Genomic DNA, 15,104 nt, shown 5'->3' on the forward strand with positions numbered 1-15,104 from the left:
ACACACAAACACTTAAAATTCACGTGTGACGATTCGGTTCTAAATATTAAAGGCATGCTTATTCAATTTGAATGTTTATCATTTTGAGAATTATATAATATTTCAAAATATATATTATAACCAGTAACAAAAGTGCGTGCATAAATACAGTTGAATCGGTTCAGTGGAACTGAACATTCAGTCGAAATATTTGTTTCACATACATTAACGAGTTAAGTTAATAATCACAAAGAGTACAAAAGCCAATTTATAATATATATAAACATATAACGCACATAAATTATATTATATATTGTTGGATCTTTCAAATTTTTACTATGAATTAGAATAGTAATAAAATAAAATATCTTAATAACGTATAAATATACAAAAGTATTCATGGTAGTCGGCTTTATACGTAATATTTTTACGTTATTTAAAAATACGTACATTACAAAAAATAATTGAAATAAACTTCGCATGTTAATTATAAAGTTTTGTTTGATGTCAAAGTTTCTGTTATTTGACCGAGTTTACATATTGTTCAAATGTCGTAAGGTTATAACATAAAAGCAAGCATGGAGTTTGCAAATTGGCTTTCAGTGGCTTAACTTTATCACTAGTTTATAATGTATTTACTGAAAGCGTCACAACCATCCTTCCGACATGATGCCTATTTGTTGGGTAGCTTTATCAGCCACCGGATGCAGCCGCTACTCCGCAAACTAATTAATGTTCTCTATTCACACTACGTCAAACCATGTATTGCAATATCTATAAAGACGGACGAGAGGAATTGGTGTTTGGCTATTTTTCTATCGGAGAAAAAAATGGCTTTATTTGAAACTTTTCACTTAACGATTCAACCTCTTTGCAAACTCGATCTCATTTTATCAATTGTCAAAGTTTAAAAACTTAATCCACTTAAGGACCCTTTCGGAGAGTTCGTACTGCGCATGACGCTAACCTAGCGGGAAAACCAAGGACATTCGGCGAACGGACCCACTGCGGGTAGAACGCCTCGCTCCATGCCATTCAATAATGGAATACGGACGCGTCCGGTGACTTGTAAACAACGCGTGACTGTCATCAGGATTTATTTATTCCAATATTGAACTATCGAGCTCGTTCTATCTGTGTTTAAATTGTTTACACTTTTTATTTTTTGATGCTGTGCCAGTATTTATAAAAATGAAAATAAGAAAAAGACTTTACTGTGAGTTTGTTTGTAACTGCTAAGTTTTTAACTTTGACAGAAGTGCTGGTGAATTTTGAACAATACATATTATGTAAAGCGATCAGTGTCCAAAAACATGACAATGAAATTTTTAACGCTAATAGCGTTATGCGGTAAGTGCTTTTATACTTGAGATAGGAGAGTAAAAAATTAAAAACCTTTAGAAATATTATTTTTTTACGTTCTACTTTAGGTCTGTTTACGGAGAATGCGTAAAAAAAGAAGTGTGAATTATTAATAAGATAATTTTCATCAAAGTGATTCTCTGTCTGGAAGAAATTTAAGGTTTTTAAGTTAAGATCAAGTTTGTTCTAACGTCTAAGTCCATTAATTAAAAACTAGCCGTAGTTGATAAACGTCTTTACAGCTATAAAAGTGTACATAAAAGTTTTATCAAGATTATTGTTTGGTAAGGAATTATCTAAGTGAAACCAATTTTTAAAAATGTGGTTATATTCTTTTTTTATGTACATGCATTACGCAGATCCTACAAAAATGGCTGGAATTTAATAAATCTTGGCTCGATAATAATGTACATTATATTAATTCTCGGAGAATCCCTTCTAGTTGCAAAAGGGGGGTTTTCAAGTAACCGTTAAAAAAACCGAATGGACATATCCGGAACTTTTTTGAATTAAATCTTTGTTATAGTCAACATTACCAATAAGAATTTTAATATTATTGCCAAAATAATAAATAATATTGGCAAAAATCAATAAATGAAAGGAAATTCGATTGTATCTTGCATTTTTATATTGTGAATATGTAAATAACGTTTTTACACCCCGGACCTTAAGAAAGGGAGAGACATATTTCAATTATTTTAATGGATAATAGTAAGGGTGAGAATGTGCCCCCATAAGTCACCATTGCATACACATAATTTAGATTACTGCCATTTTTATGGCCCTAGGTGTATTTTAATATATATATATTGTGTTTTATAATGATACCAAATGACAAAGACTACGATATGCGGACATAATGTTCATGTGCATTTAAATTATCGGTTTGTATGATAAACATTATATTTTTATGTTCGTTAGATAGTATTTTGGTAGATGCGATCGGCGCATAGTCGATACTGTTTATAAATGATAAAAAAAAAACAAATATCCAGCTCTGCAGCCATTTATAATATATCCCTCCATATCTAGGTCCCTGTGCCTCTTAAAAGACCGTGTTGCCAACTTAAAAATATTAAAAAAGACACTTAACAGAAAAATATTACGTCATACTTATTTATAAATTATAACAAAATCAATGAAATACGGGAAAATAAAATAACATAAATTAAATATATACTATTAATATAAAATATATATCCCTTAATCACTAATTGCAGGTAGTTGAGATAGGTTTGTTACAGTTGGTATTTTAAGTTGTCGTTCTCTGTGAAAATTTTTTTTATGAAATATACATATAATATTGTGATGATAAGATATATTGAGGCTTAAGTTTTATTTTCATGCGCTTTGACTTTAACTTTAAAGTTAAAAGCTTTTGACGATCATTTAAAGCAAAAAAAATATTAAAAATATTTAGACAAACGATCAGGCATATCATTATTGAAATTGTTTAATGAAAATTTCGTAGATATTAATTTTATTTTAGCTCACAAAAACTTTGCAGACATCGCTAAATGATTAATTTGAAACTAAACTGACAGAATATTTATATTCATATAATATGTATACAGTCATATATATTATATGAATATAAATATCGTATATAGCCATCGTAATATGATAAGTTCACTGTTTGATATCGTGGTTTGTTTGTCCTCTGTCGTCAATGAAGTAAATCACACTAATTTTAGACATACAATCCAGACATAAAATTTTCGAATAAAGGACATTGTCAAAAATTGTATAGTCCTGTGCTTCAGATTGTACTGAGATGACATGTATTTCATTTAAAAGAAAATATGTCCTTTTTAAAGAGTAAAAAAGGTAGTAAGCAAATAATAATAATAATAATAACTAAGCAACCGTGTATTAAAATTATAAATAGTTAAAAATACTGATTTTGTCTACTATTTTCATTATGATTTTGCAATTAGCTCTTTAATCTCGCAAATATTTTTTATAGGTTTTAAATATATATTTGCCTCAAAAGATAATAAATCGTTGGATTTTAGCTTTAAAATACCTGGTCCAGCAGTTTATTTGGTTAACAGACATTATTTTTACCCTCTTACCTAAAATATTCATAATACATTTAGTAGACAAGAAATGAAACATCGCTGCATTATTTTATACGTTTCGTCAATGAATCATGTGATACATCATCTAATAAAAATACGAAAAACTAGCAAGAAACAGTACGCCCGAAACCACAATAAATGACGAGTCAGACATTACACAGTTGTCAATTTGAACTTTGACGGATATACAACTGATGAGTGTGTGCCAGCACACAGGTACACCTGAAATAATTCTCTATATCAATATTTTGACTCTACAATGTTATGATATTATAAGCTATGTGTATTTAATTAAAAAAAAATATTTTTTTAAAGTTATTGAACTTTTTAATTAACAAAAAATACGCGTTTCGGATTCTGCACTTTTTGTATTTTATGTATTATGTAACTCTGACTGCCTCGTTGGTCTAGTGGCTTGATCTAAGGCCGCAGACTCGGAGGTCCTGGGTTCAATTCCCAGGTCGGGCCAGTAAAAAGTTAGTTGGTTTTTCTGTCAGAAAATTCTCAGTAGCAACCCGAAGTCTGGAAGTTTGAAGTGTGTACACCCCCGTTCCCGTGCCTCGGAAAGCACGTAAAGCCGTTGGTCCTGCGCCTGAACTCTTTCGTGTCGGATAGCCGTCCCTTTGGATTATAAGAGTTAAGGAAGAGAGTGCACCTCTGTTTGTGTATACACTTGTGCACTATAATATCTCCTGCGTAGTTGGCTAATCTCTCTTGAGATTGGCTGCCATGGCCGAAATCGGTCTGGAGGACATTATTATTATGTAACTCTAAAAATTTTAAATAGCAACATAAAAGAAGAATGAAATTAATATATTGCTATACAATGTCTTACGAGTTAAATAATTTGGAATATCAGTTAAAAATCTTCAATTATGTTGTTCAAGTGTATTGTCAATCAATAGGATTGAGATTTCTATTATAGTAATATACCAATATACTAGAAAAATGTTTTACTATTATAGTGCTCGTGCACAGCTTACCTTAAAACGATTTGAAACGATTTTATAAAAAAGCTTCAAAAGTATTCTAATTAAAAAAAATACATCCAGCTTCATATTTTACAGTATGCCCCATTTCAGGATTAATTAAGTTTACACTTCATCTGTTAGTTAAATTTAAAGGATCGTCTATAAATAGACACGGTAATAATTAATTAGGGTCGAACGAAACGTGAAAATCCCTTCCTCATGGTAAGCTATAATTTGTATATCTGTACCACGATCCAATAAGGTTATCTAAAACAGTATACACATGTGACCAATATAACTAAACAACCCAACTGCTGTTAAAAAAATAGCTTTAATTTATCGATTAAGTTGTGTTTTTTAACAGAATTAATTTGGTATTTGTTGTAAATTTATTGTTAATTTTGAATTAAATTTAATTTTGAGCGCAGATTTGAATCTATGAATTTAAAATACTTATTTTTAATGTACAAATTTATTATGTAATGTTATAACGCAAGGCGGACATCTTACGACATCATAACATCTAAATATGCTTTATTCATGTACATTCTGTGCTATTTTTAATTATCATGTAACTAGATGATGTGTTGTAATCTTCTACTAAGAAGAACCGATTAGAATCTTAATTACTCTTTTCCAACAATGACACCCATGAGACATTTGTTATTAAAATCAAAAAAATCAAAATCATTTATTCAACATTGAAGTATTACACTAGCTTATTGATAGTAAAACTAGAAACAACCACCGGTTTGAAAAAGAAACACCCAGCCCTCAGTAGAACTGGAGAAAGAAACTCAGCTCTTACCAATATTACATATGCTCCTACATTATGTATTTTATTAGTTTAATTTAAAATTTCACTGGTTGTAGGGCTTTGTGCAAGCTCGTCTGGGTAGGTACCACCCACTCATCAGATATTCTACCGCAAAACAGCAGTTCTTGATATTGTTGTGTTCCGATTTGCACGGTGAGTGAGCCAGTGTAATTACAGGCACAAAGGACATAAAATCTTAGTTCCCAAGGTTGGTGGCGCATTGGCTATGTAAGCGATGGTTGACATTTCTTACAATGCCAATGTCTAAGGGCGTTGGTGACCACTTACCATCAGGTGGCCCATATGCTCTATATGGAAGGCGGAACTTCCTATTCTATAAAAAACAAAAAACAATATTTGAATTAATGATAGTTGGTCACAAAATACAAGAATTTGTTTTTTCTTAGTATACTATTATTAATAAATTCAAAAAAATAATTTTTTATTCTTAATGTGCAATATACAAAAACTTGAAGTATCTTGGTATTTTGCAGAAAAATAAGCACTTTCGAATACTTCACTCAATCAATCTTTATCCTCAATGCTTACAATAAGATGATTTTACTGGTAGTCGTTGCCACTGGGTGATGTAAAAATAGAGAATAAATAATAAAAATAGAGAAAGTACATTTCAAAAATAGAATGAAAAGACAGTTATATATATTCTTAATGAAGCTAAAGGGATGACACGAGGTATAGCTGTTTTTAATCCAATGTCATATATTTATGAATTGTGGAATTTTTAATTAAAACGAAAGTGTTTGTCCACTGCACTCGCTAATGTGAGCCACAGGAAAAACAAAGCTGCAATATTTTTCTAAAAATAGAAGCACATTTCTAAGATTAAAAACCGTCGTCGCTGAAACTGAATGCTTTATTTGTCTATGAATTTTGTCAAGAGTAGTAGTATGTTATTCGAGCCAAAACAGATGTAAGTTTTAATAGACTCGTTCATAAAATAAGATTCACGGTACCGAGCACTCGTGCCAGGATTCTGAAAAATAGAACGCATTCGTTTAAAAACTTCCAATGTGCCCCTTAATAAATCAGACGGGGATTTATTTATAATTTTATCGTGAGGTGTATCTGTGTGTAATGTAATAAAAAAATATTATGTTCATCCTTTAAGTATTTTTATAAGTAATTTTAATTTAAACATGGAACTGTAATAAAACTGTACGGAACTGTAAAAGTCGAGATGGCCCAGTGGTAAGAACGCGTGAATCTTAACCGATGAACGTGGGTTCAAACCCGGGCAAGCACCTCTGAATTTTCATGTGCTTAATTTCTGTTTATAATTCATCTCGTGCTTTTCGCTGAATGAAAACATCGTGAGGAAACCTGCATGTGTCTAATTTCATCGAAATTCTGCGATATCTATATGTGTATTCCACCAACCCGCATTGGAGCAGCGTGGTGGAATAAGCTCCAAACCTTCTCCTCAAAAGGGAGAGGAGGCCTTAGCCCAGCAGTGGGACATTTACAGGCTGTTATTGATTACTAATGGAACTGTAACTATTACAAGTTCAAATTCCTATTCCATCTTAATATTTCCAAATCCCTCTTGATAACATTACTTGTCAGTTTATTTGTGTGCATTTTAAACATAAAACATTATTTAACTTATAACTAAATAAGAGTTGATTGTATTTGTTTTCAAAACAAAATTTCTCTAGGCGCGATACGTGTAGAATATCAAAGTTGAACTTAAGAGCAATGTTTCTAAACGTGACGTTATAATATGAAACATTGCAAAAATGAGCTTCACTGTGCCAAGTATACTGAATTCTAGGCGGTGCTTTTATTAATTTGTCTGCAGACAGCATTTTTGCAATGTTTCATATTATAACGTCACGTTTAGAATATGCGACAGCATATCCTAGCAAAACCAGTGCAATTAATGCTATGAAATATTTCTAAGGGGTTTTTACCGAGAAGTAATATTATAAGGGTAAAAATCCTTGTAAAAAACTTACATATCTAACTGAAAATATGTGTTTGACAAAAAAAATATTTATTGAACGCAATAATCTACAGGATTGTAAGTGATTTTTATTACTATGTTAAAACAATAAAAAAGTTGTTAAGTTCGTAGCATTTTCTTTTTAATTTAATTTAAAACACAAACTGTGCAACAAAACTATTAGGATTCATACGCTTAAGAAGTTTTGGTATTATTAATTTGCATTATCTAAATTGTTAGGTATCGCTAGGTAGCTTGATCTACATATAGATTAGAGTCTGAATTTGTTGAATTTAAATGACAGACCATCAAAATTTGTAATATACGGCAAATAGTTTTATTTTAGTATGAAAAAAGCGTAACTTAATAAAACTAAATAAATTAGATTAATACGTAAGATAGAATTAGATTATTAAACATAGGATTTCTATTATATCCCTTAGGTATTACGCCCACATTGCCCACATTGCTCAATCTCCCAATTAATCTACTGGCACATTTAAATTTCCAAATATATGTATAAATTCTCCAAACGATTAACACTAAAGTGATAAACATAATATTTTTCTTAAAAAAAAATACATCGGAGAGTATATTTGGTTTTAATTAAAATTTACTAACCTATCTAACCATTGTAAATAATCATAAACATTTATAATAATACTAGATATACCTCAAAAATCGAAAAAAAATATATACTTTAAATTTAAATTTATGTTTTTAAGGTTTGGACCTCATTCCACCTCGCTTTTCCAATGAGGATTGGTGGATAAAAATGAGGCAGATTTTCGTTCGACACATTCCTCATGATGTTTGACCGTCAAGCTTGTCTTTATCTCGTATGAATTATAAACACAAATAAATCATAAGAAAATTCAGTAGTGTTTGTCTGGGTTTGAACCCAAAATGATCGATTTAAATTCACGAGTTGTCAACAGTTCTAGTGACCAGAATTATTTTGCGGTCACTAATTCATCTGTTCTAGATAGAATAAAAAAAAAAACATATTGCCCACTTGTTTAAAAATTTTTTTAGCTCTATGAATTGAACGAGACGATGGGTTAAAAGTACGATACAAACGTTACTTAGTCATATTTCAATAAGTTTAGCACTAGTGAACTGTACTGAAGCCGAGATGGCCTAGTGGTAAGAACGCGTGAATCTTAACCGATGATCGTGGGTTCAAACCCGGGCAAGCACCACTGAATTTTCATGTGCTTAATTTGTGTTTATAATTCATCTCGTGCTTGACGGTGAAGGAAAACATCGTGATGAAACCTGCTTGTGTCTAATTTCATTGAAATTATGCCACATGTGTATTCTACCAACCCGCATTGGAGCTGCGTGGTGGAATAAGCTCCAAACCTTCTCCTCAAAAGGGAGAGGAGGCCTTAGCCAAGCAGTGGGATATTAACAGGCTGTTACTAGTGAACTGTACCCTAATCATGCTAAAAGGCTTATTAAACTAATTCAAGATAAGATATAATTCTGTTAGTTTCAGCATAATGCGGCGTAATGATTCGTAGCAGTAGCTACGCGTCAGTGACCTCGCAAACAGGAAAGATTGCTAGATTGAGTGCTGGTAAATGTATTCCTTTTTATCCGACCAATTTTGATGAAATTTAGCAGAAAAACTTGAACTTTGAAGAACTTGAATAAATAAATAATAAAATTGTTTTATATATTGACTTATATATTTTATAGTTGACAATACTTTTCTGCATGTACATGAGCTATAAATTAATATTAAAATACCTTACATATCACGTATAATTAAAATTATTTTATAATATATAAATTTAAAAAGAGTTTTTACATAGCGAAAATGGCTTTACCCATGTTTTAACTTATCTGTCGGTGTCTATTTAAATAAAATCTTTAAATATAGGTTTTAAAAACCTTATTCTCGAGGTCTCCAGAGTTGTTACAGTACATGTAGCTTTATTTATCAAAATATCAAAAAAAGGTTTTAAAAACTTCTTTAATGAAGAATATGGACATTGATAGTTTTTTTTGTTTTGCTAAATCGGTCATGTATAAAACATATTAAAATTTGATACATGACAGTTTTATGTTCATACACTAATTAAGCACTACGATTTAATATTAAGTAAAAATTATAATTAATTTTGCTTAAAAAAATATTAATTATCTTATTTCATTATGAACGAGTTGAGTAAATCATTTTTTTATATTTGCTTAAAGGCCGAGTAGCAAATAGTACACTTGATGATAAGTGGTCACCTGCTTCCATAATATATACTCTCTCTGAGAGAAATGTGTCATTAGCTCGCCACGTTAAGATCCAAGATATTACCGTCCCATCTTATTACACTAGCTTACTCAACGTTCAATCTGAAAAATATTTAGGTGGTACCTACGGATGAATATCTGGTGTCATAATGGTACCAACTGTAATACGCTGGTGTAATAAAAGTCTGATACAAAAATATTACATCAATTAATGCTGAACATTATTTTATAAATTCATATTTTAAATTATAAGTCTACAAATTAATTCTTCCAGAATAATAGATCCATACTAATATTAGAAAACTAAAGAATTTGTTTGGACGCGCCGATCTCAGAAACTACCAGTCAGGTCTAAAAAAATGCTTTAGCGTAAAGATGGCCAATTTATTGAAATAGTTTATAAACATACGTTACGTTTAGAGACATAAGGTTTAATGAGGGTGAAACCGCGTGGCAGCAAATTTATAACTTATAGCTGACAAAATATTAGCATTGTCGTACAGCAATGCAAGACAATGTTGCTTTGCAAAATAATATTTTTTCGTCATAGCATTTAAATATTATAAAATAAGCTTAGCCCGAGACTTAACTAGTGGTAGGGTTTTGTCTAAAGAGAAACTTTCATAAAACCTTAATAAGTAAAATACTTAAAGCCCTGAAAGCAACACTCCAATAATTTTGTGTGAATTTATTAGTAATAATTGAACGTATTTCATTTTGTGTAAGAACGAGACGTAGAAAAGACTAACTTGCATTTCGATTACCAGACGGGTGGAGAACTAATTGCGCAACTGTTCGCTAGAAACTTCCTTGTTGATTTTATTAAATGAGTTGAATTCGTTTCGCTTTACTCGGGTAATTCCAATTTTATGTGCTATAGATTTGTGTGAAATGTTTGGTATTAGTACAAGAATATTACATTGTTACGTAGAATAACCCTTTAATAGTTTTGTTTACTGTTATTGCGTTGAAGAAAAGAAGCGCTTGTTAAATTATTATCTTATCTTTCGAGTCAAGAAGGTCTCTTGATGTCCAGTACGCTTGTTACATTGTAGTTGTAGCATTTATAATGGAATAACAATGAAATTTAAATATATATTTAGCACCATTGAATTTTCGTGTGCTTAATTTGTGATTATAATTCATCTCGTGCTTTACGGTGAAGGAAAACATCGTGAGGAAACCTGCATGTGTCTAATTTCACTGAAATTCTGCCACATGTGAATTCTACCAACCCGCATTGGAGCAGCGTGGTTTTTTTTTTTTTTTTTTTTTTTTTTTTTTTTTTTTTTTTTTTTTTTTTTTTTTTTATTGTTTTATTTATTTATTTATTTTTTTATCTTTAGTTCCCAAGGTTGGTGGCGCGTTGGCTGTAATCGATGGTTGACATTTCTTACAATGCCAATGTCTAAGGGCGTTTGGTGACCACTTACCATCAGGTGGCTTATATGCTCATTCGCCTACCTATTATATAATTATATAAAAAAATCTATTATTCTAAAAAATAATTACAGATATCGTTTTTATGTATCAATATTTCAATGCTATATATTTTTCGAAAGAATTGATTAATTAAATAATAAAGTTACTAAAGTTTAAAGTATAAGAAAAGTAATGCAATAAGTCACTATGAGAGTGTTCGAGAATTTCATTGCGAAATAGAATCAAGAATTTACATGAATATTCAGAATATGTATACGCTTCTTTACAATTGTAATAAAAATGCTAATCACGCTGCCTTTGCTCAACTGGTCTTATATGCTCTCGTCTGTAATAGTCACTGGAATTTAACTTGTACTACCACTTTTACATAGGTTTTTGTTGCTTGTTCATACTGTTTTATACAAAAGGCTTAATTTGATTTTGTTGTGACCTTCTTTTAATGTTTAAGAATTATACAAGACGTCCATAATTATTGCGTTGTTATTATTTATTTAGAGAATCGTGAATTTGTTTCGATAATCTCTCATTTGAAAATTTTAACTTCAATAAAATATACTCTTGAATAAATATTTTACAAAATGAATTCAAAGGAAATCTAGTACCCATTCTTAATGAGAATTTACTCTTAATAAACTCAGTAGTTATTCCTTTTCATTAGTTAGTATGACGAGAATTAATTTATAGTTGTAATAATATATTTATTTTTATTATCACTATTATATCTTATATAATGTGTTATTATTGTATATATATTTGATTGCCTCGTTGGTCTAAAAGCTTGATGTAAGGCCGCAGACCTGGGTGCAATTCCCAGGTCGGGTCAGTAAAAAAGTTATTGGGTTTTTCTGTCCGAATATTCTCTGTAGCAGCCCGGAGTTTGGAAGTTGGAAGTGTATACACTCCCTTGCTTGGAAAAGTATGTAAAGCCGTTGTTCCTGCGCCTAAACTCTTTTCGATCTTGTTGGATTGCCGTCCCATCGGATTATGAGAGTTAGGGAATAGACTGCACTTGTGCCCAATAATATCTACTGTGGTGTGGATGACATTATTATTATTATTATATATAAAAATGAGGTGAATTTTGCATTGAAATCTTGCTACCAGGATTTCTAAATATGTATAAGTATAAAACTTATTGAGGTAATTTTAAAAAGTTAAGTTTTTAGCATAAAGCTTCGTAGACAACTCAATAAGACAACAATCAAAATGAATCGCTTCTTGAATATAGTAAAAGGGAATTAATAATTACATTTAATGCTTTCATGTTACGTAAGGACTTTAAATTTCACTTAGATTTCACTTTGCTTACTCTAATATTTACTTTCGTATTATATTATTAAGGATAAGTTACATTTTGATCTATAAGCAAGTGATGAGAACATTCAACTAATTTCACGCGTAATATTTAAAATTCACTTTTACTACAAACTGTAAACATCCAAGTGACATTAAATATTTATGTAAGAGGGTTACTGTAAATGTAATTATAGAGGCGAGCCGTTTTAATCCCGTCAAAGTCCGGAACTCGGAACAACATTCACAGAGTTCGTTAACATCTTTAAATTAATTTTCATGGAAATACGTCAATTGGTGGAATTGAATGAATTTCACTGTCTTCGCTATGGCTGGCAGTGGGCCAAGCGTGTTTTCATTTATTCTTTTTGTAGGCTACGTATTTTCAAACAATGCTAGCGGGAAAAAGGGTCAAGAGTGAATCGAGCGTACCTCAAAGGAAAGTTGCCTAATATTATGAAACCTCTATATATATTTTTCTATACTTTAGGATTATCTGTACATATAATTAAAATTTAATTAAAAAAATATAATAAAACATTAAATTTCAAGACTTAAATCTTATAAATAATAATAATAATGTCCTCCAGACCGATTTCGGCTACAGCGGCCAATCTCAAGAGAGCTCGCTCTTATAATTCGATGGAACGGCAATCCGACACGATCGGAAAGTGTTCAAGCTTCGGAAAGCACGTAATGGCTTTACGTGCTTTCCGAGGCACGAGAGTATACAAATTTCCAACTTCCAAACTCCGAGCTGCTACTGAGAATTTTCTGACAGAAAAATCCAATTTGGCCCGACCTGGGAATTGAACCCAGGACCTTCCGTCTGCGGCCGGCATCTAGCCACTAGACAAACGAGACAGCCTATTAAGTCTTAACTGATGATTCAAAGTCAAAGTCAAAGTTATTTATTCAATAATCAATAAAGAATCAATAAAGAAGTAAATCTACTACTGCGGGTTTGCGGGGTTATCCCTGACAAGCATTACTGAATTTCCATACTCTTAATTTTTGTTTGTGATTAATTTCGGGTTTGACCTACATGTCTGTCGGATGGAATTCTGCCACAATAATTGACCAACCCACATTACAGGAGAGTTTTGGAATAAAACCAAACTAGCAGAAGTATCTAAAGCAAAGAACGCCTTAGCCCAGCTGTGGGACTTTTAAAAGTTACTTTTACTTTTTAAAATTTACGTCTATACCTGAATTCTGAACTAAGTATAGTATTATAACTATTTTTTTTTAATTAGCAGCGTTTATCAGTTTAATATGGCTTTAAGTGCATAGAAGCAAACTTAGAAACGTATGGTAAGCACTTTCGAGCATCTTACAAATGCAGTTTCGACAACATATTTCATATTACACTGTCAACAAGAAACTTAGAATGCAATTTCTCTTAAGAGCGGTCGGAGAGTGCATCATGGGAATGAGGCCATTTGAATGATAGCGGCCAGTTTTTGTTCAGTATTTTATTATTATTATTTGCTACGTTGAAATACCTTTTACGTTGCTCATTTTTTTGTAAGCAAAGTCTCGATACTACACGCGCGCTCATTATTGTAAATTTCGGCTTAAAGATACTTTATTTCTCAAAGAATGTTATTTTCGTTCACTTAAAGAGAAACTTAAGTAAAATGCACTTAATTTAAAAAATAGTTACAATGCGTTCGAACTACTTACTTATACGTAACATTTGTACATATAAAGACCAAACCTATACATAATAAAAAAAACATTGCTATTTATTAAGTATATAGTATCTGACTTTATGGTAATTCAAAAAACTTTGCGAAAGTGTTAACAACTTTGCAAAGTTTTAATCAATTGAATGAAAGATGCGAAAAGGAATGGGAAAGAAACTAATAAAAACAACAAAAAAAATTAATATAAGATATGTAACTAATCCGCTCCCGTAAGTAGTTAGTTATTAATGTTGTTGTCTGAGGACATTGAGTATTGTTTTCATTGTTATATATCTTTTTAACTCATATAATCAAAGAAATAACAATTTTTTGTTATAATTTAATTTGAAATAACAATAATAATATATGTTTACCACCGCCCATGATTATGGCGCTGTAAGAAATATTAACAATTCCTAACATTGCCAATGCACCACCAACTTTACCATCTACGATGTTATGTGATGATGTTATGTGATGTGATGTGATGTTATATTTTTAGTCTACCTATATTTTCAATGCAACTTTATTGCATCAATCTTTTGGAATAAACCAAGATTATTTATATTATTTTTGAAATAGGAATTAATGCACTTTATAGATATGCGAACATTTTCATAATTTATTTATTCATAATGTTTATATTAAAAAACATGTTTATACAACTGAAAACATTTAACTTTCAAACACCTTCGACAATAGTTTTATTCGACAACTCACAACGATATGTGTAATATTTGAAAAAAATTATGTAAGCGGAAATCGTTGAAAAACAAAAAATACCTGTTCATATAATATTTTATTTGTATAGCTAGCTGTCTGTGACATGAGAATCGTCGATGAAAAGCTAAATTGTTAATTCTATCGCGCCGTAACATACGAAACCATGTTTGAGCTGCGACGGCTTGGCAACGGGCCAGTCGACAATTGTACTTTACTACAGCGATTATTTTCACTGCACAGTTCAAACTGCTCTAGAATCCAGCGACTGAATAGACATGAAAGAATTTTCGTGTGCACCGACCGACTGTAACGACGGCCGTTTATTTCTAAGACGAACCATATACGCGATACTTAGTGAAAGAATGTGAAAAATAATATAAAATTAGTTTAGCTTATGTATTTTGTAATTTAGAATTGTAATCATGTATTAAGCTTTAATGTAAATTATTAGTTGCAAAATTCAAGTACAAATCGATTGCCAAACTGTCAATTTTATGCCAAAGGTTGGCATTCATGTTACATTATATGTTT

General features: G+C 31.0%; 1 protein-coding gene across 1 annotated transcript in view; it reads left to right on the forward strand.

Moving 5' to 3' along the window:
• Positions 1-1,030: 1,030 nt before the first annotated feature.
• Positions 1,031-15,104, forward strand: part of LOC126770631 (uncharacterized) — a 51,982-nt gene continuing 37,908 nt past the window's right edge. The window contains exon 1 of the mRNA XM_050490127.1: positions 1,031-1,329. Within this exon, the coding sequence (XP_050346084.1) occupies positions 1,293-1,329 (37 nt within the window). The 5' untranslated portion in view covers positions 1,031-1,292. The remainder of the gene's footprint in view (positions 1,330-15,104) is intronic.

This window comes from Nymphalis io, chromosome 9, assembly GCF_905147045.1.
Source record: "Nymphalis io chromosome 9, ilAglIoxx1.1, whole genome shotgun sequence".
NCBI lineage: Eukaryota > Metazoa > Arthropoda > Insecta > Lepidoptera > Nymphalidae > Nymphalis > Nymphalis io.